The 27,671-nt window shown below is 41.6% G+C and overlaps 1 protein-coding gene across 1 annotated transcript; it reads right to left on the reverse strand.

Annotated features, from left to right (window-relative positions):
* Window positions 1–11,562: 11,562 nt before the first annotated feature.
* Window positions 11,563–18,426, reverse strand: LOC115799898 (uncharacterized). Its single transcript, XM_030757194.1, has 4 exons — window positions 18,162–18,426; window positions 17,817–18,023; window positions 11,830–16,289; window positions 11,563–11,691 (listed from the first exon to the last, which is right to left on the reverse strand). Exons 2-3 carry the CDS (start codon window positions 17,874–17,876, stop codon window positions 12,177–12,179), a joined length of 4,173 nt encoding a protein of 1,390 aa, XP_030613054.1. The 5' UTR covers window positions 17,877–18,023; window positions 18,162–18,426; the 3' UTR covers window positions 11,563–11,691; window positions 11,830–12,176.
* Window positions 18,427–27,671: the final 9,245 nt, after the last annotated feature.

Here is a 27,671-nt window from a genome sequence, read left to right on the forward strand (position 1 = left end):
GATACACACACACACACACACAAAGCAAGATCGTGTGCTTGTTTCTGCTCTTCTCTTTCAGGAGCTGTGTGTTCTCTTTCTTTGTGCTTTGTTACAGATGCAGCAGTTGGCGACCGATTATTTGTGCATCGCCTTTTCACACACACACACACACACACACACACACACACACACACACACACACACACACACACACACACACACACACACACACACACACAGCCGCCCTCTTCCTCCCTTTGTCTTTCTCTTCCCTTCCTCCTTCTATCATTTCTTTCCCGCCTGTCAGCTCTGGTATAGTTAATAACTGTATAATACCAATGTCAATAAATAAAGTTTTTTTTTCATTATTTTAAAGAAAGACCAACAAGAGGGGTCTAGCTCAACACAGCATGCACACCATAAATTTGCTTGCTTAAACTGGCGGACAGCACAGATTATTTAAAAAAAAAAAAAAAAAAAGCTGAATTTCTTACTTTTACATTGTAACTGTGGCTGCTTTACCTGTGCCTGACCACTAGATGTCAGTGGTAGGGTCTGTCTTTGAGGCTTTAAAGCTTCAGATCTTTTTGCAGTACAATCAGGAAGAAGCTTCAAATGCTGCAGAAGGCTTCCACCTATGGTGAAGCTACACAAAATACCATGGCTCTTGTTTTCTGTTGTTTTGGGTTTCTGTCATGAGTTGCTAGATGAGGACCCAAATGCAGATAAGCAAACAGACAAAGGGATAGAAGGATCAAGGAAGTAAAACTAAATGCAAGACACAAGGGACAAAAGACTACCAAAATAAAAGTGCTTTTCTGTCCTGTATAGTATAAGTTACTATTAAACTCCCCCAGGAAACAAACCCAACACAAAACAAACAAACAATGACAAATGATAATATACTTTTAAAAAAATTCCTACTAACTTGTATAAACACAAATTGTATAATTAAATATTCTACATATTGAAATATGTTACAAAAAAACAAATTATTATTAATGCTAATAATCTAGCTAATACAATAGCTAATCTGAGTAGCTATTGTACATATTGGACTGGATCTTCACATTGTCCCCTACTTTAATAAAACATGGCAACTACAGTTGTGGGATGCAGTCTATAACTGCATGATCCAATGAACATTAAATGTTTTTCTAATAAAGAGAACTTGTTTCTAGTCTCAGAGCAGATTAACTCTTTGAAGCTAATCTTGCATTCTTCTTGTCAGTGATCTTTCGGTTCTCTGCTGGTGGAGAAGCCATTCAGAGAACTCAGTAACTGTAAAATCAGCTCCTGTATTGTTTCGTCACTGTTTGCACAGTTGCTGTGGTCACAAAGCAAGCCGTAGAGGAGAGTTGAAAAAGTTGAGCCACCGATGGCAAAGTGATGGTTTTCTTGCTGTTGCCTTTCACCTTGTTCTTACTGTATAAAATGACACTTCAGCTTCTTACTGGGTATAAAGTGATTTCTCACATAGTTTGATATGTCATAAACTCACTTAAACACTTCAAATGATCTTGCAATGCCCATACATTGAAGAGTTTCAGCCCAGTCTTGTTCATAACTGTCCAAATAAACACTCACACTGTAAATAAAGCACTTATTCAGGGGTTCAGCAGTTTGTCTCTAAAGTAGTACCCTCCAAGGTACTGCCATTGTAACCTTGACAGTAAGGCTGCAACATTTCATCGAGTAACTCAAATAATTCGATTATAAAAAATCCTTGACAACAAATTTGTTGCTTCAATGCATCGTTTAAACTCTGCAGCTCAGGTATCACTGTGTAACTGAAGTGTTTCACCCAGATTAGTAGCATTAAAGTTCTCCCGTTCAGTACCGAGGGGCTCTGTCAAAATATTTTTAATGCTTTAATCTCTGATTAGTGACTAAACACAGACCTGCAATAGAAATGTATTTAGGAGAATGCTTGAGACTACAAAGCATCACAACATTAAGCTCACGCAGACCCCAGTTTTTCAACAAAAACACTGATAACACAACAGCAGCAGTTGTTTTACGTGCAGTCTGTCTGCACATGCACAGCAAGCACAAAGAGGTGGAGCCGTGAACCCTGATCAGCAAGCGTTAACATGAAGAAAAGAGAACTTTATAGCTGCTTTCATACAGCAAAAAATCTGAAGTTAATAGAATAGAATAGAATAGAATGCCTTTATTGTCATTATACAGGATGTACAATGAGATTGGAGTTAAGCTATTAAACTCCAAGAGTTAAGCTATGGAAGTTAAAATATGAAGATGAACTGTTAGTAAGACAAAAGTATTTCTTATCTGATTACTTGATTAATCTATGGAATAATCGATAGAATACTCAATTACTAAAATAATCGATAGTTGCAGCCTTACATGACAGCAAGTACTTCTTTTTACCCTTGTGGTTTGAAAGCAGTCTTTAACCGCTGGTAACAATTTTGCACCTTAAAGATAATGTACTAAAATGGGTCTTTTTAATATGTGCAAAATTCCAGTCTCGATAGCCGGAGATCAGTCCGCCAGGGCCTCTACCCTTGGCCACCGTCCGACACACACTGTACCCAACCCCTACAACGCCTCCTGCGGGTGGTGGGCCTAGAGGAGGGTGGGCCCACGTAACCTCTTCGGGCTGCACCCGGCCGGGCACCACGGGCTAATGCCCGGCCACCAGACACTCTCCCTCGAGCTCCCTCCCCAGGCCTGGCTCCAGGGTGTGGTCCCGGTAACCCTATCCTGGGCAAGGTAAACTGTTCACTCGTTGTTGTAGACATAGGGGTCTTCTGAAACGCTCTTTGTCTTGACCTTCACCCAGGACCAATTTGCCATGGGAGACCCTATCGGGGAACAAGCCCCTGGACAACATAGCTCCTGGGATCACTGGGACACACAAACCCCCCCACCATGATAAGGTGGCGATTCATGGAGTGGTGCTCCTCCACATTGAAAGGAGCCAGTTGAGGTGGCTCGGGCATCTCATTAGGATGCCTCCTGGCTGCCTCTTGGGTGAGGTGTTCCAGGCATGTCCCACTGGGAGGAGGCCCCGTGGTACACCCAGGACGCGCTGGGGGGATTATATCTCTCGACTGGCCTGGGAACGCCTTGGGGTCCCTCCGGATGAGCTGCTGGAGGTGGCTAGGGAGAGGGAAACCTGGGCTTCTCTGCTTAGGCTCCTGCCCCCACGACCCGGCCCCAGATAAGAGGAAGAGAATGGATGCATGGATGGATGGATGGATTCCACACAGGGACTTTTCTAGTTTTACTGACCACTCAAAGCTGTGCACTTACAACTAGTTTTGAATCACTAAGGCAGTGGGATTGGTTCTCAAACCTTCATTTTTGAGCATGCAGGATGTTGTGGTGTGTGGTGTGTTTTGACTCAATCTTTTTTGAAACCTAAACAAATAGTTTTGGTACCTGTAAAAAGGGGTGTTACGTTAATGTTTCACAGAATTTTCACCTACTTGAAACAAGCTTGGGAAAGCTTTTCACAGATGAAGTGTAATGCCAAAATGAAAGTATGAGAATTACTTTAGCTTCCTTAAACAAATCCAACCCTAAATATGTCACTGCTGACCTGATAGTTTTTAAGAATTTAAACTTATCATGGTACATTTCAGTGTTTTAGAGTCAACAAAATGTGTGACAGCTGCACCCCTTACGTTACAGTCCAGTGACTGTTCAAATTAACTTCACATTAATATTGACTCTGGTCAGAGGTAAATACTTATGTTGCAGATGAATAACTTAATATTGAACAAAGTCACATTGTGCTTTTTTTTTCCCAAAGAAGCATGTCAACCACTCAAAATCAAGGCACAAACTATGTACATCCATGTTTTTAACACTCAGTCCTTTACATACAATAAAATCTATTGTCTTTGTCTCATCAGATGAATGTTTATCACATTGTAAATGCTGTAGACTATGGACAGCTCTCCCAGTGAGAAGACTTTGTCCCTCCACTGACTGAAGTTGGAAACTGATCATTCTCTTTCCAGTCATTTTAAATATGATTGAATAACTATCCTATTTTCCCTGAAATGTGTACTTAAATGCCCTTACTGATAAATGTAGACCTTCATCTATGCCCAAATGCATTCTGCTAGAAAGGTGAATTGTTGAAAAAGGTGGGGAGGCATGAATTGGGAGGAAAAGCAAGAAAAGGCCATTTTCTAATGTAGATGAGTTTGACAGAGTACCTCCTCACTTGAACAGCTAACAGTGAATAAAATGCATCAAAGGATGGTACATTATCTAAGATGGGAGGCGGCAATGGGTGAAGGAGAGAGAGAGAGAATGAGAAATCCATTTCACGGTCATGTGGCTCATCTCGTCTTCATATGGTACCTTGGCTTAGTTACTGTTATTCTGTCAGACAAGCTAGCTTCATGTTCACCCCTTTTTCTTCTTGATTCTTTCTCCATCTCTCGCTCTTTTATTCTCTGCTCTTACAAGCTTTCTTCTATTTTAAACATAGTCTTAGTTCTTTCCCACATATTTCCAATTCTTTCCCTCTCACTTTCCTTCATCTTCTGTTAACTCTTCTCCAAAATCAATTTATCTCTGTTTTATTCAGCATACCCTGCAATCTTGCGCAGTCATTAACCATCATCACTTACAGTACCAGTCAAATGTTTGGGCACACTTACCCACTCATATGAATGAGTGAGTGTGCCTTAACTTTTATCTGGTACTGTACATCAACAGGGCCACTGGGGTGAATTACTAACATAAATCACATCAGTTTTTCAAGTGATTTTTAGTAGCAATTATTCAAATGCCACTACTGATATGAAATTAGTTATGTTCACTTGTTCAGCAGATGGCTCAGTATATATACAGTGACCCTCTATGAGCAAACACTTGGTGACAGTGGGAAGGAAAGGCTCCCTTTAAGAGGAAGAATCCTCCAGCAGAAACAGACTTAGGAAGGGGCAGCCATCTTCCATGACAGGTTTGGATGAGGGGAAAGAGACAGGACAAAAGACATCCTGTGACATCCAGAGACAACAATGAATGATAACTAATGATTAAATGCAGAGTTGCGTATAAAGAGTGGAAAGAGGTGAGTGAAGAAGAAACACTCAGTGGACCATGGGAAGCCACCCTATTCAGCTTAACTAAGGGAGGGTTCAGGGTCACCTGATCCAGCCCTAACTATAAGCTTGATCATAAAGGAAAGTTTTAAGCCTAATCTTAAAAATAGAGAGGGTGTCTGTCTCCCGAATCCAAGCTGGGAGCTGGTTCCATAGAAGAGAGGCCTGAAAGCTGAAGGCTCTGCCTCCCATTCTACTCTTAAGTATCCTAGGAACCACAAGTAAGCCAGCAGTCTGAGAATGAAGTGCTTTACTGGGGTAATAAGGTTCCTATAAGGTCTTTGAGATAAAATGGGCCCTGATTATTCAAGACCTTGTATGTGAGAAGAAGAATTTTATATTCTATTCTGGATTTAACAGGGAGCCAATGAAGAGAAGCCAATATGGGAGAAATCTGCTGTCTCTTTCTAGTCCCTGTCAGTACTCTAGCTGCAGCATTTTGGATCAGCTGAAGGCTTTTCAGGGAGCTTTTAGGACAGCCTGATAATAACGAATTACAATAGTCCAGCCTAGAAGTAATAAATGCATGAATTAGCTTTTCAGCATCACTCTGAGAAAGGATGTTTCTAATTTTAGAAATATTGCACAAATGCAAAAAAGCAGTCCTACATATTTGTTTAATATGTGCATTGAAGGACATATCCTGGTCAAAAATGACTGGTATCTGTAAAAAGGTATCTGGTTAGACACCATGTTTCTAAGATTTGTGTGGCAGAGTACAAGAATTTCAGTTTTATCTGAATTTAGAAGCAGGAAATTAGAGGTCATCCAGGCCTTTATGTCTTTAAGACATTCCTGCAGTTTAACTAATTGATGTGCATTAGGGTTTAATCCCGGGATCCGGGATTCCCGGGAAATGCGATCAGAACCATTTCCCGTTTCCCGGGAAACGTTAGACGGGAAACCGGGAAAAAAGTCACGCGCGTCGATTTGACTTTCAGAAAGAAAAGAAAGCTTCAGAATGTTAAATTTAAGGAAATATTGAGAGAAGGGTTCGTTTAATGCGAAAAGCATTACTCTTCATTTCAGGCACGTTCAGCCTCTGTTTAAGGCTTCAGCCTTCATCTCAAGCGTTTTAATAGAGGTATTACACAGTTGTACTTTTTTCCTCTTTAATTTGTTGAAATCGTAGGCAATGTGTTTACCCTAAGGTATTTTGTATTATATAATTTTATATTATTATATATTGTTATATTGCATTATATAGCCTATAAAATATGCCTGCCCTGAACAATAAAGAAATATCTGTTTAACTTCGAGTGTTTCTTTTCCTCGTTTGCAGCCGCTTACTAACAATCATGAATTAGGATACGGGCCTAATGGGTGAAGAAATTATCATGAAATAGATTGCTTTAATATATTTCGCTTTTAAAATGGAGTTGAGTAAAATATATATTTTTTAGGCTATAAGGATTGGCCAGTTTTTCAAAAGACGATTCACAGCGAACCTACTTTAACCCTCAGACACGGTGTTATAAATTTGCTGTTGCCAGAATGGCAATGACCAAGTCGTAGTGCATTACTCAAGGCCCTGTGTTATGTCATATTATAGTGTAGTACGGTAGTTAACTTTTCAATGACTATTACAGCGTTCCACTGGTGGAGATATAGCGCAACAGATGTCGCCACGACAGCGTGGCTGAGCCTTTATCAATGCTGTGGAGATGAACCGTATTGTTTTGCACCAGCAGGTGTAAAATAGCTTGTTATAATTCCATGTACAATGGAGGAATATTCGAATTATATTTGTTAAGGGAGTGTTGAGGAACGATACAACACCGCATAGCTCGAGCACTCAAATCTCGAGATGTAGGTTTTATTGCGTTAATCAAGCCGACGTTAACCCCTACTGGGCATAACAGGACATAGCTGGAAAGCTACCTCTACAATATCACAATAGGTTAAGGCCGACACAGGCTACAGAAGGCCTAATTAAAGTAAAAAAATAAATAAACTTTTTCCCGGGATTCCCGGGAAATGGCTCGTCATTTCCCGGGATTTGATTCATGTCATTTTCGGGAAAAATATTAAACCCTAATGTGCATCATCTGGCTTCATTGATAGGTAAAGCTGAGTATCATCTGCATAACAATGAAAATTGATGCAATGCTTTCTAATAATACTGCCTAAGGGAAGCATGTATAATAATAATAAAATTGGTCCTAGCACAGAAACCTGTGGGACTCCATAATTAACCGTAGTGTGTGAAGAAGACTCCCCATTTACATGAACAAATTGGAGTCTATTACTGTAGATAAATATGATTCAAACCACTGCAGTGCAGTACCTTTAATACCTATAGTATGCTCTAATCTCTGTAATAAAATGTTATGGTCAACAGTATCAAAAGCTGCACTGATGTTTAGAAATAACCCACAAATCTCCGAGGCTCAAGACTGGCATAAACTGGAAACTACTGGAACACCAGTATCACTGTCCACAGTGAAAAAGGTTTCACATTGCCATGGATTGAGAGGGTGCTGACCTAGAAAGAACCCCCTGTTCTAAAATTGATACCTTCAAGCTTGAATGAAATTTGCAGCCCACATGGACAAGCCAAATGCCTTCTGGAGAAACTTATTAAGCTTAAAGAACACAAGTATTGAGCCATTTGGCCACAATGACAAGCGGTATGTTGGATGGAGTAAAGGAGAGGCTATCAAACCTAAGATCACTGTATCAACTGTCAAGCATAGTAGTGGCAACATCCTGCTCTGGGATTTGTTGCCATCGGTACTGGTAAGTTGCACCAAGTTGATGAATAATGAAGGAGGAGGACTACCTCCAAATTCATCAACTTCAGCTAAAATTAACAACTAGATTGAACATCCAACTTTGTCCAAGTTTAAACAAACAGAACAATGATCCCAAACACACATTAAAATTGGTTTTGGAATGGATAAAGCAGACAAATATTAATCTTCTGGAATGGCCTTCCCAAACCCCCAAACCAATCCTATTGTAGACTGTGCTTAAAACCTGGATCCATGCCATGAAACATACCAGTTTTAAGGAACTCCACCAGTTCTGCCTGAGTGGTCAAGTATCCAGCCAGAATAATGCTAGAAGCTTGCTGAAGACTACCAAATGCGTCTGGTAGAGGTGCAACTCACTAAGGGGCATTTAATCAAATATTAGTTACACTGCTCAAAATAATTAAAGGAACATGTGTTAATCAGAGTCATCAAGTCACTTAAACTTCTGGAATACTGATCTAGTCAGTTAAGTAGCAGAAGTTGTTGTCCATCATTTCAACTGCTTGGTGTTAGTGAGATTAACAACAGGTGCACTAGAGAAGCAAAAATGAGACAACTGCCAAAGCAGGAATAGCTTTAGAGGTGGAGGCCATTGACATTATTATCCTTCTCATCTTTTCTGATGTTTTTTTTCACTAGTTTTGCAGATGGCTAGGGTCACTATCACTACTGGTAGTGTGAGGCCATACCGGAACCCTACAGAGGTTGCACAGGTAGTTCAGTTCCTCCACGATGACATAGCAATTTATGCCCTTGACAGAAGGTTTTCTGTGTCTCACAGCACAATTTCAAGAGCCTGGAGCAGATTCCAGGAGAGAGACAATTACTCTAGGAGAGCTGGACAGGGCCATAGAAGGTCCTTAACCCATCAGTGGAACCAGTATCTGTTCATTTGTCTCAGGTGGAACAGAATGAGCATTGCCAGAAACCTACAAAATGACCTCCAGCAGACAACTGGTGTGAATATCTCTGACCAAACATTCAGAAACAGACTTCATGAGGGTGGCCCGAGGGCCTGATGTCCTCTAGTGGGTGCTGTGTTCACTGCCCGTCACCATGGAGCCCTAGTGGAATTTGCCATAGAATACCAGAATTGGCAAATCCACCACTGGTGCCCTGTGCTTTACACAGATGAGAGCAGGTTCACCCTGAGCAGATGTATGACCGGTTTGGTGGTGGGTGAGTGATGGTCTGGGGAAGCATATTAATGGAGGGATGTGTAGACTTTTATGGGTTGGGCAACAGCACACTGACTGCCATTAGGTACTGGGATGATCCTGAACTGATCTGATCCTGTGGGTCCTGGGTTTACACTACAATGCCCAGCCTCATGTGGCAAGAGTATGCAGGCAGCTCTTGGTGGATGAGGGAATTAATACATACCATTGACTGCCCCCCAGGCTCACCTCACCTAAATCCAATAAAACACCACAATCGATCAGACTATATTTATGTCTATATGATGCCACCAGGTTGCACCTCGGGGTGTCCAGGAGCTCAGGTGATGCCCTGGTCCAGATCAGGGAGATCCCCCGGGACACCATCTGTCGTATCATTTGGGGCATGCCCTGAGCTTGTCAGGCATGTACACAAGCACCTGGGGACCATACAAGCTACTGAATATCATTTTGAGTTGATGCAATGAAATAAAGGTAAAATGGACTAATGTGCCACATAACTTTTTCACTTTCAATATTTAGGGTGTCTCTGAATTCACCATTCTGTTGGTTGATAATTTCAATTTCCTTCAAACAATGTGGCAACCTTTCATTCCTAACACATTTTATTTTCCACCACTCATTTTTTCACAAAATTTATCTTGCTGAGAAAAATTTCCATAATGTTCTGTTCAGAAAAAACAGGGTTCTTAGAAGCACTTACTTTCAAGTAACTACAAAACTAATTTGAAAAAAAAAATATTTTAGAGGCTGGTTGCAGGTTAAATCCCTGTTCTTTGGAAATGCATAGAATATAGACACCCACTAAAGTATAAAACTGCAGATCATAAATATATTTGTAATGCCAGATCACAGTTATGAAACCCTAAAACTCCACAGATTTTATAAAGTGTTGTAAGAAACAAAAGAACAAACACTTCAAATGCAACCCTCACACCAACACAGCTACAGGCATAGTACACATTTCTTGTTGTGTTGTTGCCTGTTGTCAGTGTGTTAGTGTACAAGCTAAAACCAAGGCTTCATGATCAGCAGGGATCTGAATGTCGGGTAATTAGGATGAAGTAAAAGAGTGTTCAAGCCCGCTGCAAACCCTCAGCATCAGCACAGATGCAGAAGGCGGTGTTTCTGAAAACATGGGCTGGTTCCAAGATGGGCTTTTGTGTATTTAAAAATACAAGTAGTTTTTAAAAAAAAAATGACCATTCCAGGAATAAAGCATGCATTTGTCATTTGGATCTGTGTTTGTAATACCTAGTAAGTAAACCTACTGAAAGAATCTAATTCTTATTATTATTTTACATGTCCTGTGCTCTATTAGTGTATTTTGATAGCATCTGACAATTTTACAAACCTTAACAAGCAGATGTTCGCATGCACCTACCACATAGGAGCAGCACATAGCACATAGGAACAGTAGTTAAACTAAATGTACCATAGACTTAGTCTAGATTATGAATCTCCTAGTCTTATATTTCTTACAAATTGCAACAATTGTTTAGCTCTGGATTTCAGTTCTTCTGCATTTTAAAGCAGCAGAAATATGAAGCATTTAACTGTGCTAACCAATACAGTCTGCCTGCAAGGCTTTCTCTATATTTGCCAAGCTTAATTTGAAAAATGCTGGCGAGGAATGGAATGAGACTCGAGTGGAGAAGCAGACTATTTGTGTTTCACCTGCCCACAGTGCTCATTTATGCAGAACAAATCCGGTCAGGGGAGTTTTAGCCTGAGCCGGTCCAAAATACACAGAGCATTTTAAAAGACATTACCACAGCTTAGGTTCTAAAGTCCATGTTTCTGTTTGCTTAAACAGTGTTTTTCTTTGGTTTTACAGTAATGTGAAGGCAGGATTTGAATATGTGACCTGGAAGTGGTCACCCCTACATCATCATGGTGGATCTTCAAGTCTTTTAATTAATCAATCAGAAATGAGAGTGGAGAAAGGAATCTCATATTTCTGTTATTATGCATTTCACTTTTATTTTTAGGCAAATGTTTTCATTTCTGATCATTTTATTTTTAAGTTACTTGAAAATATCTAAATGTTTTGTTACACTGGCTGGTGACTCTCCCTCAGCATCATATCTCAATCTGTCAGCGTCAGGCACTCACTCGCTTTCCCCTTCACTATCACTCAATATCTTCCCTGAATGCTACTTGATGAGAGTGATAAAGAAAGAGAGAATAGTTCTTGATTTGCTAAGATATAAGAAACAAAGGTTTACCATATAGAAAAATCTTAAGAGGCATATGAATCTCACATAGTGTAAATGCAACCTGACAAAAGACTGCATGCATGTGACAGAGTTTATTCTCACAATACTTTCTTTGTAGTACTGTCTCTGTGTTCAACAGATAATATATCACAAGTACATAGTACATTGCAGACTTTAGAAAACAGTGCTAACTGAATTTATAGTACATAATACTATGTATTAAGCGCTTTGAGTGCTCTGATTGAGTAGAAAAGTGCTATATAAGAACTAGTCCATTTACCATTTACCATATGTATGGACTATGTAAAAGTAAAGTTAAAATAAATAACTGTCCACCCCGGGAAGAAATTTGTCTGTCTAGTGTTTTCAACAAGGATGTTGGTGACACCGGGGTAAACCGCGAAATGAAGACCCTGGAGATTAGTTGCAGCTTGTTTAATTGTCTTCATAACATGTGTGGTGAAAACTGAAATGACAGAAAATAACCTTGGACTCAACAAGATTTCACAAATAAAGTACATCAACTCACTAAATTAACATTTCGGCAAAATAAGCAGTAATATTCAAAGTCATCAGTATAAGCTGTCAAATAATTGCAACTTACGGCGTTCCTGCCTGATAATTCAGTGTGGTAAGCATCCGATCAGATTACTTCAGGTATGTTCTCTTGTTTAACGGCAATAAAAAACGTAAAACCGTTAGTCCGCTGCCAGACCGGAAGTGCACGGCCGGAACCGGAAGTAGAATTTACCGACAACATTTCCTAACAAAAACTTACATAAAGCATGAACTGTTAATCTAAACACCTCGTAATCATTCTTAATAAAATAGAAATATTTTTAGAATTATTTATTTAACATATGAACTTATTTATTCAAAGAAATGCCTTAAGGGCAACACACTCCCCGCCTGGCCTCGTGAGGCCACTATACTAAACAATACAATAAACATTCAGTCCTTTGGCATAAGCAGAATAACTTCAGTAACTGGTCGCATAAATGTCTTTACAGAGCCTTGATCACATGCCTTTACCTCAATCTTTCTGACTCGATTGTCCTTGCTTGGGAATGTGGCAGTGATCCTTGCCATGGGCCAGCTGTTACGTCTGACCTGCTTGTCCTTGAGCAGAACTAGGTCACCAACTTGGAGATTTCTGCGTGATACAGTCCATTTCTGCCTTTGTTGTAATGTGGGCAAATACTCTCGCCTCCAGCGCATCCAGAACTGGTTGGAGAGAGCTTGGACTTGTCTCCATTGTTTGGTGTAAAGGTCTTTATTGAAGAACTCTCCAGATGGGGGGAGAAGGCAAGACCTTTGTGTAAGGAGCATTGAGGGGGATAGAATAAAGGGGTTCTCTGGATCGGAGGACACAGGAACAAGCGGCCTTGCATTTATGATGGCTGTAATTTCGGCCATGAGAGTGCAAAGCACTTCGTGAGTCAGTTGAACCTTGTTTTGCAATAGCATGGAATCCAGGATTCTGCGGGCGACTCCGATCATGCGCTCCCAAGAGCCTCCCATGTGGGAAGCATGTGGCGGATTGAATTCCCAGCTGCAACCTTGCTCTGTTAGGTACTTCTGCATTGATTTGTCCATTCCTAGTTCCTTTGAAGCTCCAACAAAATTGGTGCCACGATCAGATAACAACTGTTTGGCGGGTCCTCTTAGAGCAAAGAAGCGGCGGAGGGCGTTTATGCAGCTGGACGTATCTAGAGATTCGATTACCTCAATATGGACGGCTCTTGAACTCATGCAAGTAAACAAAATGGCCCACCGCTTACTTTCAGCTACTCCACCTCTGGTACGCCTGGTTGTTATATTCCAGGGCCCGAAGACGTCAAGGCCAACATAGGTGAAAGGAGGACAGGTTTTTAGGCGTTCAGGTGGCAGGGCCGCCATAAGTTGCTGTTCTTGTTTTCCACGCAGTTTGCGGCAGGTTAAACATTTGTGGATTACTGAGTTGATCAGTCTTTTGCCACCTAAAAGCCACAGTCCAGCAGCCCTGATTGCTCCTTCCGTCAGATGACGGCCTTGATGCTCTGTTTGCTCGTGGTGATGACGAGTGAGCAGAAGGGAAATGTGACTGTCTTTGGGGAGAATTACAGGGCTCTTTTCGAAGTTCTCAATCTCTGAGTGTTTAAGTCGGCCTCCAACAGAAATGAGACCATCCTGTAGGATTGGGCTGAGCTTTTGTAGAGGGCTCTGCTTTGAGATCGGCTTGCAAGCATTAAGGGCAGAAAGTTCTTTTCCAAAGTGGGCCTTTTGTGCCTCTTTGAGGATGATGGTTTTTGCTTGAGATAGCTCCTCTGGAGTAAGAGGCAGGTGACATTTGTGCCAGCCTTTGCATTTACTGTTCGGATTGGTCCTATTGAAAGATTTTGCGATGTGGATAAGATTTGCTATTGCTCTGACTAAGGACTTAAACGTGGAAAAGCGCTCAAAACGCTTACTGCTGGGTACTTGGAGGTGAGTGGCATGTGTTCTGATTTGTGGCCTAATTTCTGAGTCCTTTTCAGGTTCAATTAACTCAAACATTCCACTCATTTGAGTTTTCTCTGCAGGAGAATGGTGGATGAAGGATGGTCCGGTAAACCAGGTGGACTTTTTTAGCTGAGCTGCTGACAACGACCTCGATGCGTGGTCTGCTGGGTTTTCCTCTGTGCGCACGTAGTGCCATTGTTCTGGCTTTGAAGACTGGCGAATGCGCTGTGCCCTGTTGTGGACATACTGGTAGAATCTCTTAGACTCATTACAGATGTAGCCCAGTACAACCTTACTGTCCGTATAAAAGTGTACTGCGTCAAAGTGCAAGTCCAACTCATCCTGAATGAGATCAGCCATTTCTACTGCCAAGACAGCTGCACACAGTTCAAGTCTTGGTATAGTCAGTTTTGACAATGGAGCAAGCTTTGCCTTGCCCATTATGAATCCGACCTCAACTTCGCCATCTCTTTGGACTGCCTTTAAATAGGCTACAGCTCCTATGGCCATAGTTGACGCGTCTGAGAATAAACACAGTTCTTTGTGCGTTGCTTGACTGAGTGAGGTAGATGTGTAGGTTCTAGGGACGTGTAGTTCTTTTAGGTCCTGAAGGGAATTTCTCCACATTTCCCACTTGCTTTGCTTGTCCTCAGGAAGGGGTGTGTCCCAATCTGAACATTCTGAACTGAGCTCTCTGAGCAGAGCTCTTCCTTGGATTGTGACAGGTGCCAATAGGCCCAGGGGATCAAAGACACTATTGACGGCTGACAGTATGCCACGCCGAGTAAATGGTTTGTCTGTGTCGGCTACTGAGTAAGTGAATGTGTCTGTTGTTATTTCCCAAATGAGCCCAAGGCTTCGCTGGGATTGTGTTTCTTCACCACTTAAATCCAAGTCTTTAATGACTGGTGCACAATCTTCAGGGCAGAAGGCCTGCATGACTGCCTGCGAGTTAGAAACAAACTTATGCAGGCGCAGGTTGGATTCAGCGAGTGAGGCTTGTGTTCTCTGAAGCAAGTCTATAGCCTCGGCGGGAGAGGGAACGGAGATCAAGCCATCGTCAACGTAAAAGTGCCTCTCCACAAACTTGACAGTATCTGCTCCATAGTCCTTTGCACCTGCTCTGATGGCCCTGCGTAGTCCGTAAACAGCAACAGCAGGAGACGGTGAGTTGCCAAATACATGGACTTTCATGCGATAGTCGATAACTTCCTTATTTATATCATTGTCCCTGTGCCAGAGAAAACGGAGGAAGTTACGATGGTCCTCACGCACCACGAAGCAGTGAAACATTTGCTTTATATCTGCCATTATCGCAACACTTTCTGTCCGGAAGCGGAGAAGAACTCCAAGGAGTGTGTTATTTAGATCAGGGCCAGTAAGGAGGACGTTGTTAAGTGAGACACCAGAGTACTGGGCGCTGGAGTCGAAAACAACCCTGATCTGATTGGGTTTCCTTGGGTGGTAAACTCCAAAGGTTGGAAGGTACCAGCACTCCTCTTCCTGTTTTAGTGGGGGTGCCACCTCAGCGTGACCATTAGAGAAAATCTCTCCCATGAAAGCCACATATTGCTCCTGCATTTTGGGCTTCCTGTTTAGGTTGCGTTTTAAGGACAAGAATCTCGTGATTGCCCGCTCTCTGTTGTTTGGCAGTTGCTGGCGAGGTTCTTTAAACGGAAGTGGGGCGACCCAACTGTTGTCCTCATCTCTGAACATAGCACTGTCCATCATTTTGATAAAGAGAGCATCCTGTACTGAGGGAGCTGGTTTATTGTCATTTTCTGTCTGGTTAAAGACCGTTTGTCCTAGAGTTTGCTCGGGTGCTTTACTTGGCCTAATTGTGTGTGGCGTTTCCTTGAATCGCAGAAGGCTGTCACAGGGTTTGAAAACTGTAGGGCGACCATTTTCCAGGACAACTGTTTTGAGAGTGCTGACTGTCGGCCTATGAACATTACCCAGACAAACCTCCCCAACTACAACCCACCCCAGGTCTAAGCACTGGGCGAAGGGCGCATTATGGGGGCCATTCACTCTCTGCCTGACCTTGTGCACCCGTAGAACATCTCGCCCTAGTAACAGGAGTATTTCAGCTTTAGGATCTAGTTCTGGGATGTACTTTGCTATGGATTGGAGGTGTGGCTGGTGTAGCACCGCACTAGGGGTTGGGATTTCACTCCTGTTGTTGGGAATGTCTTGACACTCAATGAGTGGGGGTAGGGGAATAACCACTGATCTATCTAGTGACTCAATTTCAAATCCTTCAGCTATTTTACCCCAGGTTTCAACCACACCAGAGCATGTTCTGAGATTGTAGGCGAGAGGTTCATTTTTAATGTTGAAAAGTTCAAAGAACTCAGGCCTGGCTAAGGAACGATTGCTCTGATCATCTAATATTACATAAGCTTTGATAGCTCTGTCTTTGTAACCCTTTGGGTACACCCATGCAAGACATATCTTGGAACATGAACGACCCCACTGACCTGGACTGCACACATCCGTGCAGGTTGTTGTGACATTGACTGCATCTGGACCGTTTTCTCCCTCCCCGCCATCCTCCAGTGCTGGTGAGGGAGCCTTGTAGATCTGTGGTGGAGGACCTGGGTGCATGACTGTGTCGTGACTCATGCTATTACATTCAGAACAAGTTACTGCAGATTTACAGCCCTTTGCAAGATGACTGTCTGAAGAGCAGCATCTGAAGCATATTCCTTTCTCTTTGAGGAAGGCCTTCCTTTTGTCGAGTGGTTTATTTCTAAACGTTCTGCATTTTTTGAGTGGATGTGGCTTATTATGCAGTGGGCAGTTCCTGTTAAAGTCCTTGATAGGCGGAAAGATATTGGTTTTGTGTACAGTAATCGGTTTCCTAGAGTCAAAGTTCTTTGCATAAGGTTTTTCTGGTTTTGAGTGTATTGGGCTGTTTTGTTGGTGGAAACTCGGATCATTGCATTTCTTTGCCTCTTTGCATATGAATTTGCAGAAATACTCAAAAGGTGGGAAACAGCCTTGATTTTCCTCTTTGTATTGAGAGCCATGTGACATCCACCTCTCCTGAAGTCCATACGGGAGTTTTTCTATGATTGGGCCAATTGCACGAGAAGTGTCCAGATATTGTAGGCCAGGGAGATATCCGTCTTCCTTGGCGCTTTGAATCTCTTGTAGCAGGTCCCCTAATTCACGCAGCTTGATGTTATCTTTTACAGTTATTCTTGGAAAACTGTCCAGTTGTTGGAAGAGTGACTTTTCGATTATTTCGGGTGCTGCATAACATTCGTTTAGTCTCTCCCATGCCTTGTGAAGCGCCAATGTGGGGTTGTTGATGTGTACTGAGCGTATGCGTTTCACCTGATCGCTTGACTCTTTTCCTAACCACTTTGTCATGAGATCTAGCTCTTGAATGGGACTTAGTTGGACCTCACCTGTTGCACTGGTGAATGAAGAGTACCATGCTCTATAATTCTCTGGTTTGTCGTCGAACTGGTAAAGGCCTGAAGTGATTAGATCTCGTCGTGCCATGTATTGGGCAAATGGCTCAACTGGATGTGAGATGCTGGATGGGATGTTAGGGCGAGGCGTGAATGGTGAGCAGATCGGGTTGAGAGAGGTGTTTGGTTTCTCCAACTTAAATTTGGTTTCATCTCTGGGTTGATTGGGCATATTTAGGGCAGCAACATTGTCTTTAGTAAGCTTTCGTTCACAGATGATGGGCTGTGGCTCTAAATTGCTATCGTCGGGTGGATGCCACGTTACAAATGTGTTAGGTGAGCTAACTTGTAGACGAGGGGTGTTTAGTAATTCTTGAGGATGTGGAGATTGAACGAGGTCCATCTGAGACTGTACGTATCCACTTGTACGTTCTAATTTAGCTTCTTCTGATGAAGATTTTTTGCTCTCAGACTCCTCTTGCATTGCCTCAGCTTCCTCTAGTACTTGTGCTTCAGCTACCGCAGCATCGGCTTCTTTTTGTAATGTTAACACTTCTAACTTTGCCTCTATTTTAGCCTTTTCCAGTTCGCTTTGCGCTTTCTCAACTTTCAATTGTGCTTCCTTAGTTGCATAGGATGCTCTGACCTTAGCAGCCTCCGCTTTAGCTCGAGCATGGGCGGCACTTACCGCTGATCCAGATGAGCGACTGGTCCTAAGGCTGCGTGCCGACTTGCTGGTGGATGCCATTTTGACCGTGATGAATCGTCAGTTGGCGCCTTTTCACTCTAGTGTTTTCAACAAGGATGTTGGTGACACCGAGTTAAACCGCGAAATGAAGACCCTGGAGATTAGTTGCAGCTTGTTTAATTGTCTTCATAACATGTGTGGTGAAAACTGAAATGACAGAAAATAACCTTGGACTCAACAAGATTTCACAAATAAAGTACATCAACTCACTAAATTAACATTTCGGCAAAATAAGCAGTAATATTCAAAGTCATCAGTATAAGCTGTCAAATAATTGCAACTTACGGCGTTCCTGCCTGATAATTCAGTGTGGTAAGCATCCGATCAGATTACTTCAGGTATGTTCTCTTGTTTAACGGCAATAAAAAACGTAAAACCGTTAGTCCGCTGCCAGACCGGAAGTGCACGGCCGGAACCGGAAGTAGAATTTACCGACAACATTTCCTAACAAAAACTTACATAAAGCATGAACTGTTAATCTAAACACCTCGTAATCATTCTTAATAAAATAGAAATATTTTTAGAATTATTTATTTAACATATGAACTTATTTATTCAAAGAAATGCCTTAAGGGCAACACAGTCTGACTACTGGCTCTTCACCACTCCACATATCTCAAACCAAAAGCTCCCTAATCCCAGTGATTCTTGTTTGGGGGATGTTAAATAAACAAACTAAAACTCCCTCTATCACTGCATCCATACTTGGGTGCACTAGTTATGGTGAAAACAAAATCTTCTGGACCAAGCTTGGACCCAGCTGATGGTGTTACAATTTAATGCCCTTGCTAGTCTGGGGTGTTGATCAGATAACACAAGTAAATGCTAGATCTCTGATCAGAAAGTGACAATCTTTCAGCACACCAGCAGGACTTTTACAATACTTGGTCTTTGAATCCAAGGGTGGGCTGAAAGGTTCATAGGCTGATTAGGAAGGGGTTATCATACAGTAATTAAATTTGGCATGCCTTAAATTCAACCATTACTGATGCCAACTGCATGCTTTCTTTCCAGATAAACCCGCACTGGATACAGAATTGAGAACTTGGAAAAGTAGTGCTAGAGGTATTTTGTGAAAATGGATCAAATGGGGGTTAGCCCCCATGGACATTCATGCTGACATGCTTGCTACATTTGGGGATGATGCTCCAGCTTTATCACCTGTGCAAAAGTGGGCAGCTAAATTCAAGAGGAGTAGGGAGAGCCATAGCCCTCACCCAAGAAAACATTGACGCATTTACCACATGGTAATGGATGACAGATGTTTAACTGTTAATCAGATAGCTAATGCTGTAGGCATCTCCCATGAATGAGTTGAGAACATAATGCATAACGATCTTGGAATGTCAAAGGTTTCCGCTCGGTGGGTGCCACGACTTTTGACGCCTGATTAAAAGCACACCAGCCTGGTCATGTCGCAGGCAAACTTGGCACTTTTTGAAGCAGATCCAGACGGTTTTATTGAACATTTCCTCACCCAAGATGAATGTTGGGTTCACCACTTTGAGCCAGAGACCAAACGGCAGTCCATGCAGTGGAAACACCCGTCTTCTCCCCCACCAAAGAAGGCCAAGGCGGTGTCATCGGCAGGGAAGGTAGTGGTCTCTGTCTTCTGGGATGCAAAGGGCATTGTGTTCATTGACTACCTTCAAAAAGGCCATAATGGAGAATACTGTGCCACCTTGCTGAGGCAGCTGCGAAAGATAATCAAGTCAAAATGGCCTGGAAAACTGATGAAGGGGTCCTTTTTCACCAGGACAATGCTCCTGCACACAAGTCCGTGGTTGCAATGGCTGCTGTGCATGACTGTAGCCGACAGGTATAAATGATGAAAGGTGAGCCTTTGTTGTGGCGGAACAATAAATAGCAGAAACAGCTGCTCAGTGGCAGGGCCTCTGGGGTGGATGAGAACCACTCTGAGTTCCTTAAACATCCTCTGGATGTTGTAGGGCTGCCCTGGCTGATATGTCTCTGCAATGTTGGCTGGAAATCTGAGTGGCTCCTTGGCTATACTATAGGGGGGATCACACTCCTCCCCCTCCATGAGAAAGTCTATACCAGAGTACTGGAGAGAACAGTCTGTCAGTTAGTCAAACCTCAGATTCAGGAGGAACAATGCTGTTTTTGCCCTGGTTGCAGAAGACAGGACCAGCTATTTATCCACTTGAGGATATTCAAGGGTGTGTGGGAGTTTGACCAACCAGTGTATATGTGTTTTGTGGACATGAAGAAGACATTTGATCATGTCCCTCAGAGAATCCTGTGTGGGTGCTTCAGGAGTATGGAGTGTCTGGCCCATTGTTATGGGCCATTCAGTCCGTGTACAACTGTAGTGAAAGTGTGGTCTGCATTGCCGGCAATAAGTCGAACTTAGGTGTTGGACTCTGCCAGTGCCGCCCTTTGGCATCGATGCTGTTTATAGTCTTTATGGACAGAATGTCTAAGTGTACCCAAGCGGTGGAGGGTCTCCACTTTGGTGGGCAGACAATGTGTTTCTATTGACTTCATCAGATAGTGACCCCCAGTTTGCACCGGAGTGATTTGTAGCCAAGTATGAAGCAGTGGGAATGGGAATCTGCACCTCCAAGCCTGGAACCATAATTCTCAGCTGGAAAAGGGTGGAGTGTCCACTCCAGGTCTGGGATGAGTTTCTACCAGAGGTGGAAAATATCTTGGCTTCTTGTTTACGAGTGAGAGGAGAGTAGATTGGTGGGATTGACAGACAAATTGGGGTGACATCGACAGTGATGTGAACACTTGTAATGATCTGTTGTGGTAAAGAGAGAGCTGAACTTTGGGTAGGGACCAAAAGTATGAGGTTGCAGATGCAAGTGATGGAAATTAATTTCCTTTGAAGGGTGGTGGAGCTCGGTTATTTGAGAGGGACTCAGAGTAGAGCTGCTGCTGCTCCTCCACATTGGGTTTTGCACTGGTTTTCCAGCCACTTCTTGGATACCTTCCTGAAAACTATTCATGGTTACTTGGTGATCATTGTGTGTGTACATAGTAAAGTGTAAGTGACACAAATATATAAGGGTTTTGATACAATTAAAACCAAGATTTGAAGACTTATATAACAAAAGAGGGGCAGGGGGGCAGCTCCTCGCTCAATATAAGGGGGCTCAGGAGAGCCCCAGGCAGTCATCGTCTTTGTTTGCTGCAGTTGGCTTTTGACCTGCATGTGCTTAAGGCAAAACACCCTTGAGGAGCTACTGTATTTTTCAGGCTATAAGGCGCACTTAAAATCCTTAAATTTTCTCAAAAATCAGCAGTGCACCTTATAATCCGGTGCGCCTTATGTATGAATTCTTGTTGCGCTTACTGACCTTGAACCAATTTTATGTGGTACACTGCGCTCAAAAATCTGTCAAAATGTTTTAGTGCGACTTTGGTCAGGGACGCTTAACAAATATCGACATATTCCAGTGCATACAAAGCGTAAGATGGGGGGTAACACAAAGCGTACGCTTTTCAAATAGTTGAGCGCTGTCGTCTGACCGCCGATGGCCAAGGCATTCACACCACTGCACCATTGCGTGGTCTGGCAGATCAGTTCAAAGGCCTCACTGAATTCTCTAAAATAGGCCAGCATGGATTCACAAAATCACTGATGATATTAGACAGGAACAAGCTGTGAGTGCGTTGCAGCAGGTGTGGAAAACAGCCAAAGCCGCCGGAGATAAATTCAACAAGAAGTGGAAGGATTGTTCCAAAAATGGAAACCGTACACAGTAAACCACAGAAAACAATGATGGATTTTATTCTACATGTTCCTGGTGTATTTTCATCTATGCTGGCCCATTTATTTGTGCGTACACTGGCGATCGGCGGCCGGCACTGTTGCCAACTTTTGTGCAACAAAACTCACTGTGGGCTGTTTCAAAAGTTGCTAGAATTCGCTAAAGGACGAATCGAGGTCCAGGGGTGTGTGTGCTGTCCCCCTCGGAGGTCCGGGCAATGCCACAGCGTATGAACGGACGCAATATGAGCGCTGTATGTACACAAAACAGGGTGACAGCGGAGTTTTCAGGTTTCCGGTGTTGAGTCAAAAAGGGATTTCCTTGTTTTTTTTTTTTTTTATGTTTTTTTCTTTGCTTATATCGGTAAATAGACAGGTGCACAGGATTTATGAAGGACTTATATATAAAATGAAGAAATGACTTGTTTTTACCCTCATTAATCAAGAATATATTGTAGCGTCTGTTAAGACGTTGACGAAGATGGCGAGAGATTGCCAGCAAAAGTTGCCCTTTTATTAACAATTAAATGGTTGCTGTGTGCTGTAACCAAAACAAAACAGTAACAACAATGAGACTGACTCGGATAATGACAAGAGGGAACCCGGCATGTTTGATGCTGAAATCGCCCAACTGTTCAACTCAGTCACTGAAGATGAGGAATTTGATGGATTTGTGGAAGATGAATGATTTAAAATGTGAGGGTATTTTTCTGTATTGAATAAAGTTCAACTTACCTGATGCTTTTGTTTTGCTCTACATGTTTTATCATGCGCCTTATAACCCGGTGCATCTTATGTATGAAAATAGACCCGTTCATTGATATTGCACCTTATAATGTGGTGCGCCTTATGGTGCGCAAAATACGGTACTCATTTTCTTTGTTTTTGTTGAACCTGCATTTTTTGTTGCCACTCAATAAAACAGGTTGCCTCAAACTCTGCACTTCTTTAGTGTTTTTGTATGTTTTTTCTTTTTTTTTCATTTCAATAAGGTTTTAAAAAGTATGAATCTACATCTTTTCTACCTAAAGAAGTTTAACAAATACTTCAAAATTGAGACCCCACAACATACATGTTTAACAAAAACAGAATCATTCCAATGATTAGGACCTGGGGGAATCCCCAAACAAGGGGTGCACATGATGAATCTGCCGGATAAGTATGATAAAAACCATTTGAGAGCAGTACCAGTGATGCAAACCCAATATCAAAGGTATCAATGGTATCAAAGGCTGCAGAAAAGTCATGTAGGACTAAAATGGAGTGTTCACCTTTATCTGAGCACATAATATCTGTGGGTTACAATTAGTGATTATTTAAAAAACTGTTTCAGCACTGTGGCTTCATCAGTAATCAGATTGGAATTTATCAGAGATGTTGTGTCTCTAAACTAGGATCTAATAAGCAGCAACTTTCTCGAGGATATTTGAAACAAATGACAATCTATAACAGTAGGATCTAAGGAGAGTGTTCTTTAAGGAGAGGGAAAATGCTGGTTGATTTAAAGTAATCTGGAATGCAGCCAGATGTAAAAGGCTGATTTATAATGGAGAGAAGCCACGGGGAGATTACAGGCAACCTCTTTAATGAATTTAGGAGGGATAATTTCTGTTGGGCACGAAGATGTGCACACGTGAGACAATATAAAAGAGATCTGCACTGGAAATCAATACTCAGACAACAGAATTTGGTGAGAAACTTGAGTAGCTTGACAGGACACAGACTTGAACTGTGACAGTAAAGAAATTCAGAAATTTTTCAAGTAATTAGAAAACAGGGCATAGAACGCAGACTGGAGAGTAGTTTGTGAGGTAAAATGAGAAAAGTTATCTGTTGAAAGTTGTCATGGGTCTTGACCCAGAGTTTTAAGTTTTTTGGTCTTGGTATTTTTTTTTGAGGCATTAGAGTTTATCTTGTTTTATTTGTTGTTTAAACTTTGATTCTTGTGTTCTAGCTTATTTAAGCAACTCCGTTTCCCTGTGGTGTGTTTGTGTCAAAGGTTTGTCTTTCTATTTAGCCAGTTCCTGTTTTATTTTGGTAGTTTTTTTGGCTTATGTGTCATGCTTTTAGTATTACTTCCACTGTCTTGACTATTTTCAGCTGTCTCTTGTTTTCCAGGTATTTCTACATCCTCTAATGGCCCTCTGTCTGTGTTTGTACATATACTGCTAAAAAAAAAAAAAAAGAGCATTTTTTAATATTGATCTGGTCAGTTAAGCAGCAGAGGGGTTTGTTCATCACTTTCAACTGCTTTGGTGTTAATGAAATTAACAAAGGTCCAGTTGAGGGGTAACAGTGAGACAACCCCCTCATCTTTTTGATTGCTTTTTCACTAGTTTTGCATTTGGCTAAGGTCAGTTAGGAGCATGCCCCAATGTTATCGGCATGCATACAAGCACATGAAGGTCATAAAAACTGAGTATCATTTTGAGTTGCTGCAATGAACCTTTGCCAAAATGGACTAGCTTGCTGTATAATATTTTCAGTTTAATTTTCAGACTGTTTTTGAATTCAGTTCTCTGTAGGTTGATTATTTTAATTTCCATGAAATTATGTGGCATCCTTTTCTTTCTAACATATTACCCAGTCCATGTCAGTATAGATATTCAACATGATTTTTTTTTTCCCATTGAGATCTGGTGTGTTTTTTCCCTTTTTTGAGCACTGTATATAGCTTTACTTTTCTCTTGTACTACAGAAAGATTTAATTACCTCAACAGCTGCATCTCACACTGTAAAAAAAAAAAAAAGTAAAAAATGCAGGACAATGTACCTTATAAATATGAAGGAATTTTTTGTATGAGTTATTTACATAGACATACATATGTAGATGCTGCATTTAGTGGGTCAGTCTGTTGCTGTCATATGTCAGTGTTGTCAGTGGCATATTGGATGTGGCAGATCAGCCTTTTAAAGTAACAGAAGTAAATGGATTGAACCTCCGAAAACACCTTTCTAAAAAATTATTTTAAGTTAATTCCTCATTCACACATTCTCTAATATATTTTGGGAAACTGCACAAAAAATATATGTAACTTTGTCTAATAATTATAAATTATATAAAAACTGCTGAAGTTCTTGTATGAACTAAACAACTCTGAAAATCCAAGGAAAAGTTGAGCTTATTTTCTGCAAAGCTCAGGTGGAACCTGATGAACTGAGTGTAACTGTTGTGAACCTTCTGGAGTCTGTAGTGGATGTGTTCTCTTGTGTCTATGGTGCAGAAGAAATTCACAATATAGGTTATTTTTAACTCTGTTACATCAACAGACAGACTGAAGGTGTTTGGCTGTGGTTAAAAAAAAACAAAAGTGATTCTAGCTTAAAGGTATTCTGCACGTTGTTAAATTAAATATATTTCAATGTATAGCAGGTATCCTGTTTGAAAAAAACACTTTGAAGCCACTTGAATGCATGTATGCAAACACATTAACATGAGGAAAGGAGGAGTGCTCATGTAGAGTTCAAAAATGCTATACCATTTACCATCTACTGCAGCTGCTGTTAATTTCACCAGTGCAGCTGAAACTGAACCCCCACTGCTACTTAACCGGCCAAATCAGTGTCCCAGAAGTTTAACTGACTTGATGCTATACTCTGATTAAAAAATGACCCTTTAAGTTTTTGAGCAGTATATTTAAAGTTGAATTTTCACTTTCACTTGCACCTCATCTCTACAGTGAATTAATTAAGGGATGCTCTTTGCAGAGACCTAAGGAGGGTGTATATATAGTCCCACAGCTCATATTGCAGACTGCCACAGCTCAGAAACTCTCTCCCTGCTTCACACTGATTAGATTGGCCAAGATATCCCTCAGTGATCCTTTAATTCCCTCACGCCGAAAAACAACAGCAGCGATGTACATTGAAAAGGTCAAAAGACTCAGGGCCTTATGATAGCTTAAACCTCCTAAGCTTTAATATCCTTGCTCTACCAACTAATGAAAACACAGCATCCATACATGGACCTGTGAGCTACAAGCAACAGATGCTATTTAATCTATACACTTTCTTCAAAACACTGCATTTTAACAATCTTCAGTCCTATCATACTACCTTTATGACAGCTATTCTCAATTTGTAGCACTATTACTTGAGCATATTGGACAAGTAACACTGTAATAAAAAATATTTTTGGGTTATAGGTACTTTTTTCCTGACTGCCTATGTCTCAACATCAATATATTTTTTTTTTCTTTAAAATCTTTGCTTTTCTGATATTTTTACATCCTGTCTATTTAAATTGTTTCCTATAAAGACTTCTCCTACATACTAAGCAGTTTTTATGGATGACTCTACTTCTATGTGTGGTTTAAACTTTGTGACGAGTGAGGCTAAGTGTGTAAGCACAAGACATGTGCACAATCATCAATTGAATATCTGCAGCACAAAATGTTACTGTGAATCAGCCGAGCTCTATCAGCTTAACAAGCAAGGCCTACTACAGTGACACTGTCGCCTGTGAGAACACCAAGGAAGAGGCATCAGAGGAGCTGCAAAAGGATGTGGAAATATGGCAACCACGGAGGATTTTGTGCCAGGCTAACGGCTAACTAACACAACTCCGCAGGTCCAACAGTCCTCCTGGCTAAAGTCCACTCCCTAGACAGCAAAATGGATTACATCAGGCTGTTTAGCGCGTCCCAACACAGTATTAGGGATTGCTGTGTTTTAGTCCACATTAGGGGTGGGTGTGGCTCAGGAGTTAGAGCAGGTAATCTACTAATTAAGGGGTGGGCAACTCCAGGCCTCTCGGGCCGGTGTCCTGCAGCTTTTAGATGTGTCCCTGATCCAACACACCTGAATCAAATGGCTGAATTACCTCTTCAGTATGCAGTCAAGTTCTCCAGAGTCCTGCTAATGACTGCATTCACACTATAAAGAACTGGATGGCAGCAAATTATCTATCTCTGAATACACAAAAAAACTGTAGTTCTGATCTGTGCCCCCCAACAACTTTGTACCCACCATAACCCAAAATCTTGGACCTCTCTCATCTTTTGTTTGCCACACGGCAAGAAATCTGGATATTAATTTTGATCAGGCATTCACCTTGGAGAAGCATGTTAGTTGTCTTGTACAAACTTGTTTTTATCATCTGCGCAGCATTGCTCATCTTAAATATATCGTATCTCAAAGTGAAATGGAAATGGTCATACATGCATTTATTTCATGTCACCTTGACTACTGTAATTCACTATTCCTCTGTCTGAACAAGTCATCTCTGGATCGCCTTAAATGGTCCAAAATGCTGCTGCGAGGCGTCTCACCAGGTCTCCTAAAAGTCCCATGTAACACAGATTTTGGCTTCCTTACACTGGCTCCCAATAAGGTTCAGGATTCATTTTAAGGTTCTGGTGATCAGTTTCAGAGCTCTTCATGGGCAGATGCCCTCATATATCAGCGAGCTACTACAACCTTACCAACCGTCCCGATCCCTGAGATCTGCTAATCAGTACTTGTTGGCTGTGCCTAAATCCAGGTTAAGGACAAAGGGTGACTGTGCTTTTGAGGTTGTGGCCCCTAAGTTGTGGAATTCACTCCCACTGGATTTGAGATCTGTAGACTCTGTTGACATTTTTAAAAAGAAATTGAAGACCCACTTGTGCAGGTTGGCTTTTATTTAATTCCACTATTCCATTTTAAATGTGTCACTTTGTGAATTTTGTTCTCATAAAGCGCTCTAGAAATAAACTTTACTTACTTCTATATGTGGTTCAGGTGTGTTGGATCAGGAACACATCTAAAACCTGCAGGACACCAGCTCTCGAGGCCTGGAGTTGCCCACCCCTGTACTAATTGGAAGATTGGTGGTTCAGTTCCTGGCTGCTCCAGTCTGCGTGCCAAAGAATCCTTGAGCAAGATACATATGGAACCCCAAGTTGCTCTGAGATGTAACTGGAGTATGAATGTATGTGACTATTAGATAGTAATCACTTAGCTGTAGAAGGAAGTGCTTGTATGAATGTGTAAATACAAACATGTTGTAGTAGCGCTTTGATAAGAACTATATAAGAACTAGTCCATTTACCATTAGACCTGGTGTACATGATTAC

Source organism: Archocentrus centrarchus, chromosome 20 (genome assembly GCF_007364275.1).
Source record: "Archocentrus centrarchus isolate MPI-CPG fArcCen1 chromosome 20, fArcCen1, whole genome shotgun sequence".
NCBI lineage: Eukaryota > Metazoa > Chordata > Actinopteri > Cichliformes > Cichlidae > Archocentrus > Archocentrus centrarchus.

Excerpts from the sequence above, each read along its gene's own strand:
- LOC115799898 (XM_030757194.1), bottom strand. The coding sequence starts at position 17,876 with ATGGCATCCACCAGCAAGTCGGCACGCAGCCTTAGGACCAGTCGCTCA. Across the intron at positions 16,290-17,816 it reads GTCGCTCATCTGGATCAGCG|ATCTACAAGGCTCCCTCACC; the intron begins GTAAGTGCCGCC and ends CCTCCACCACAG.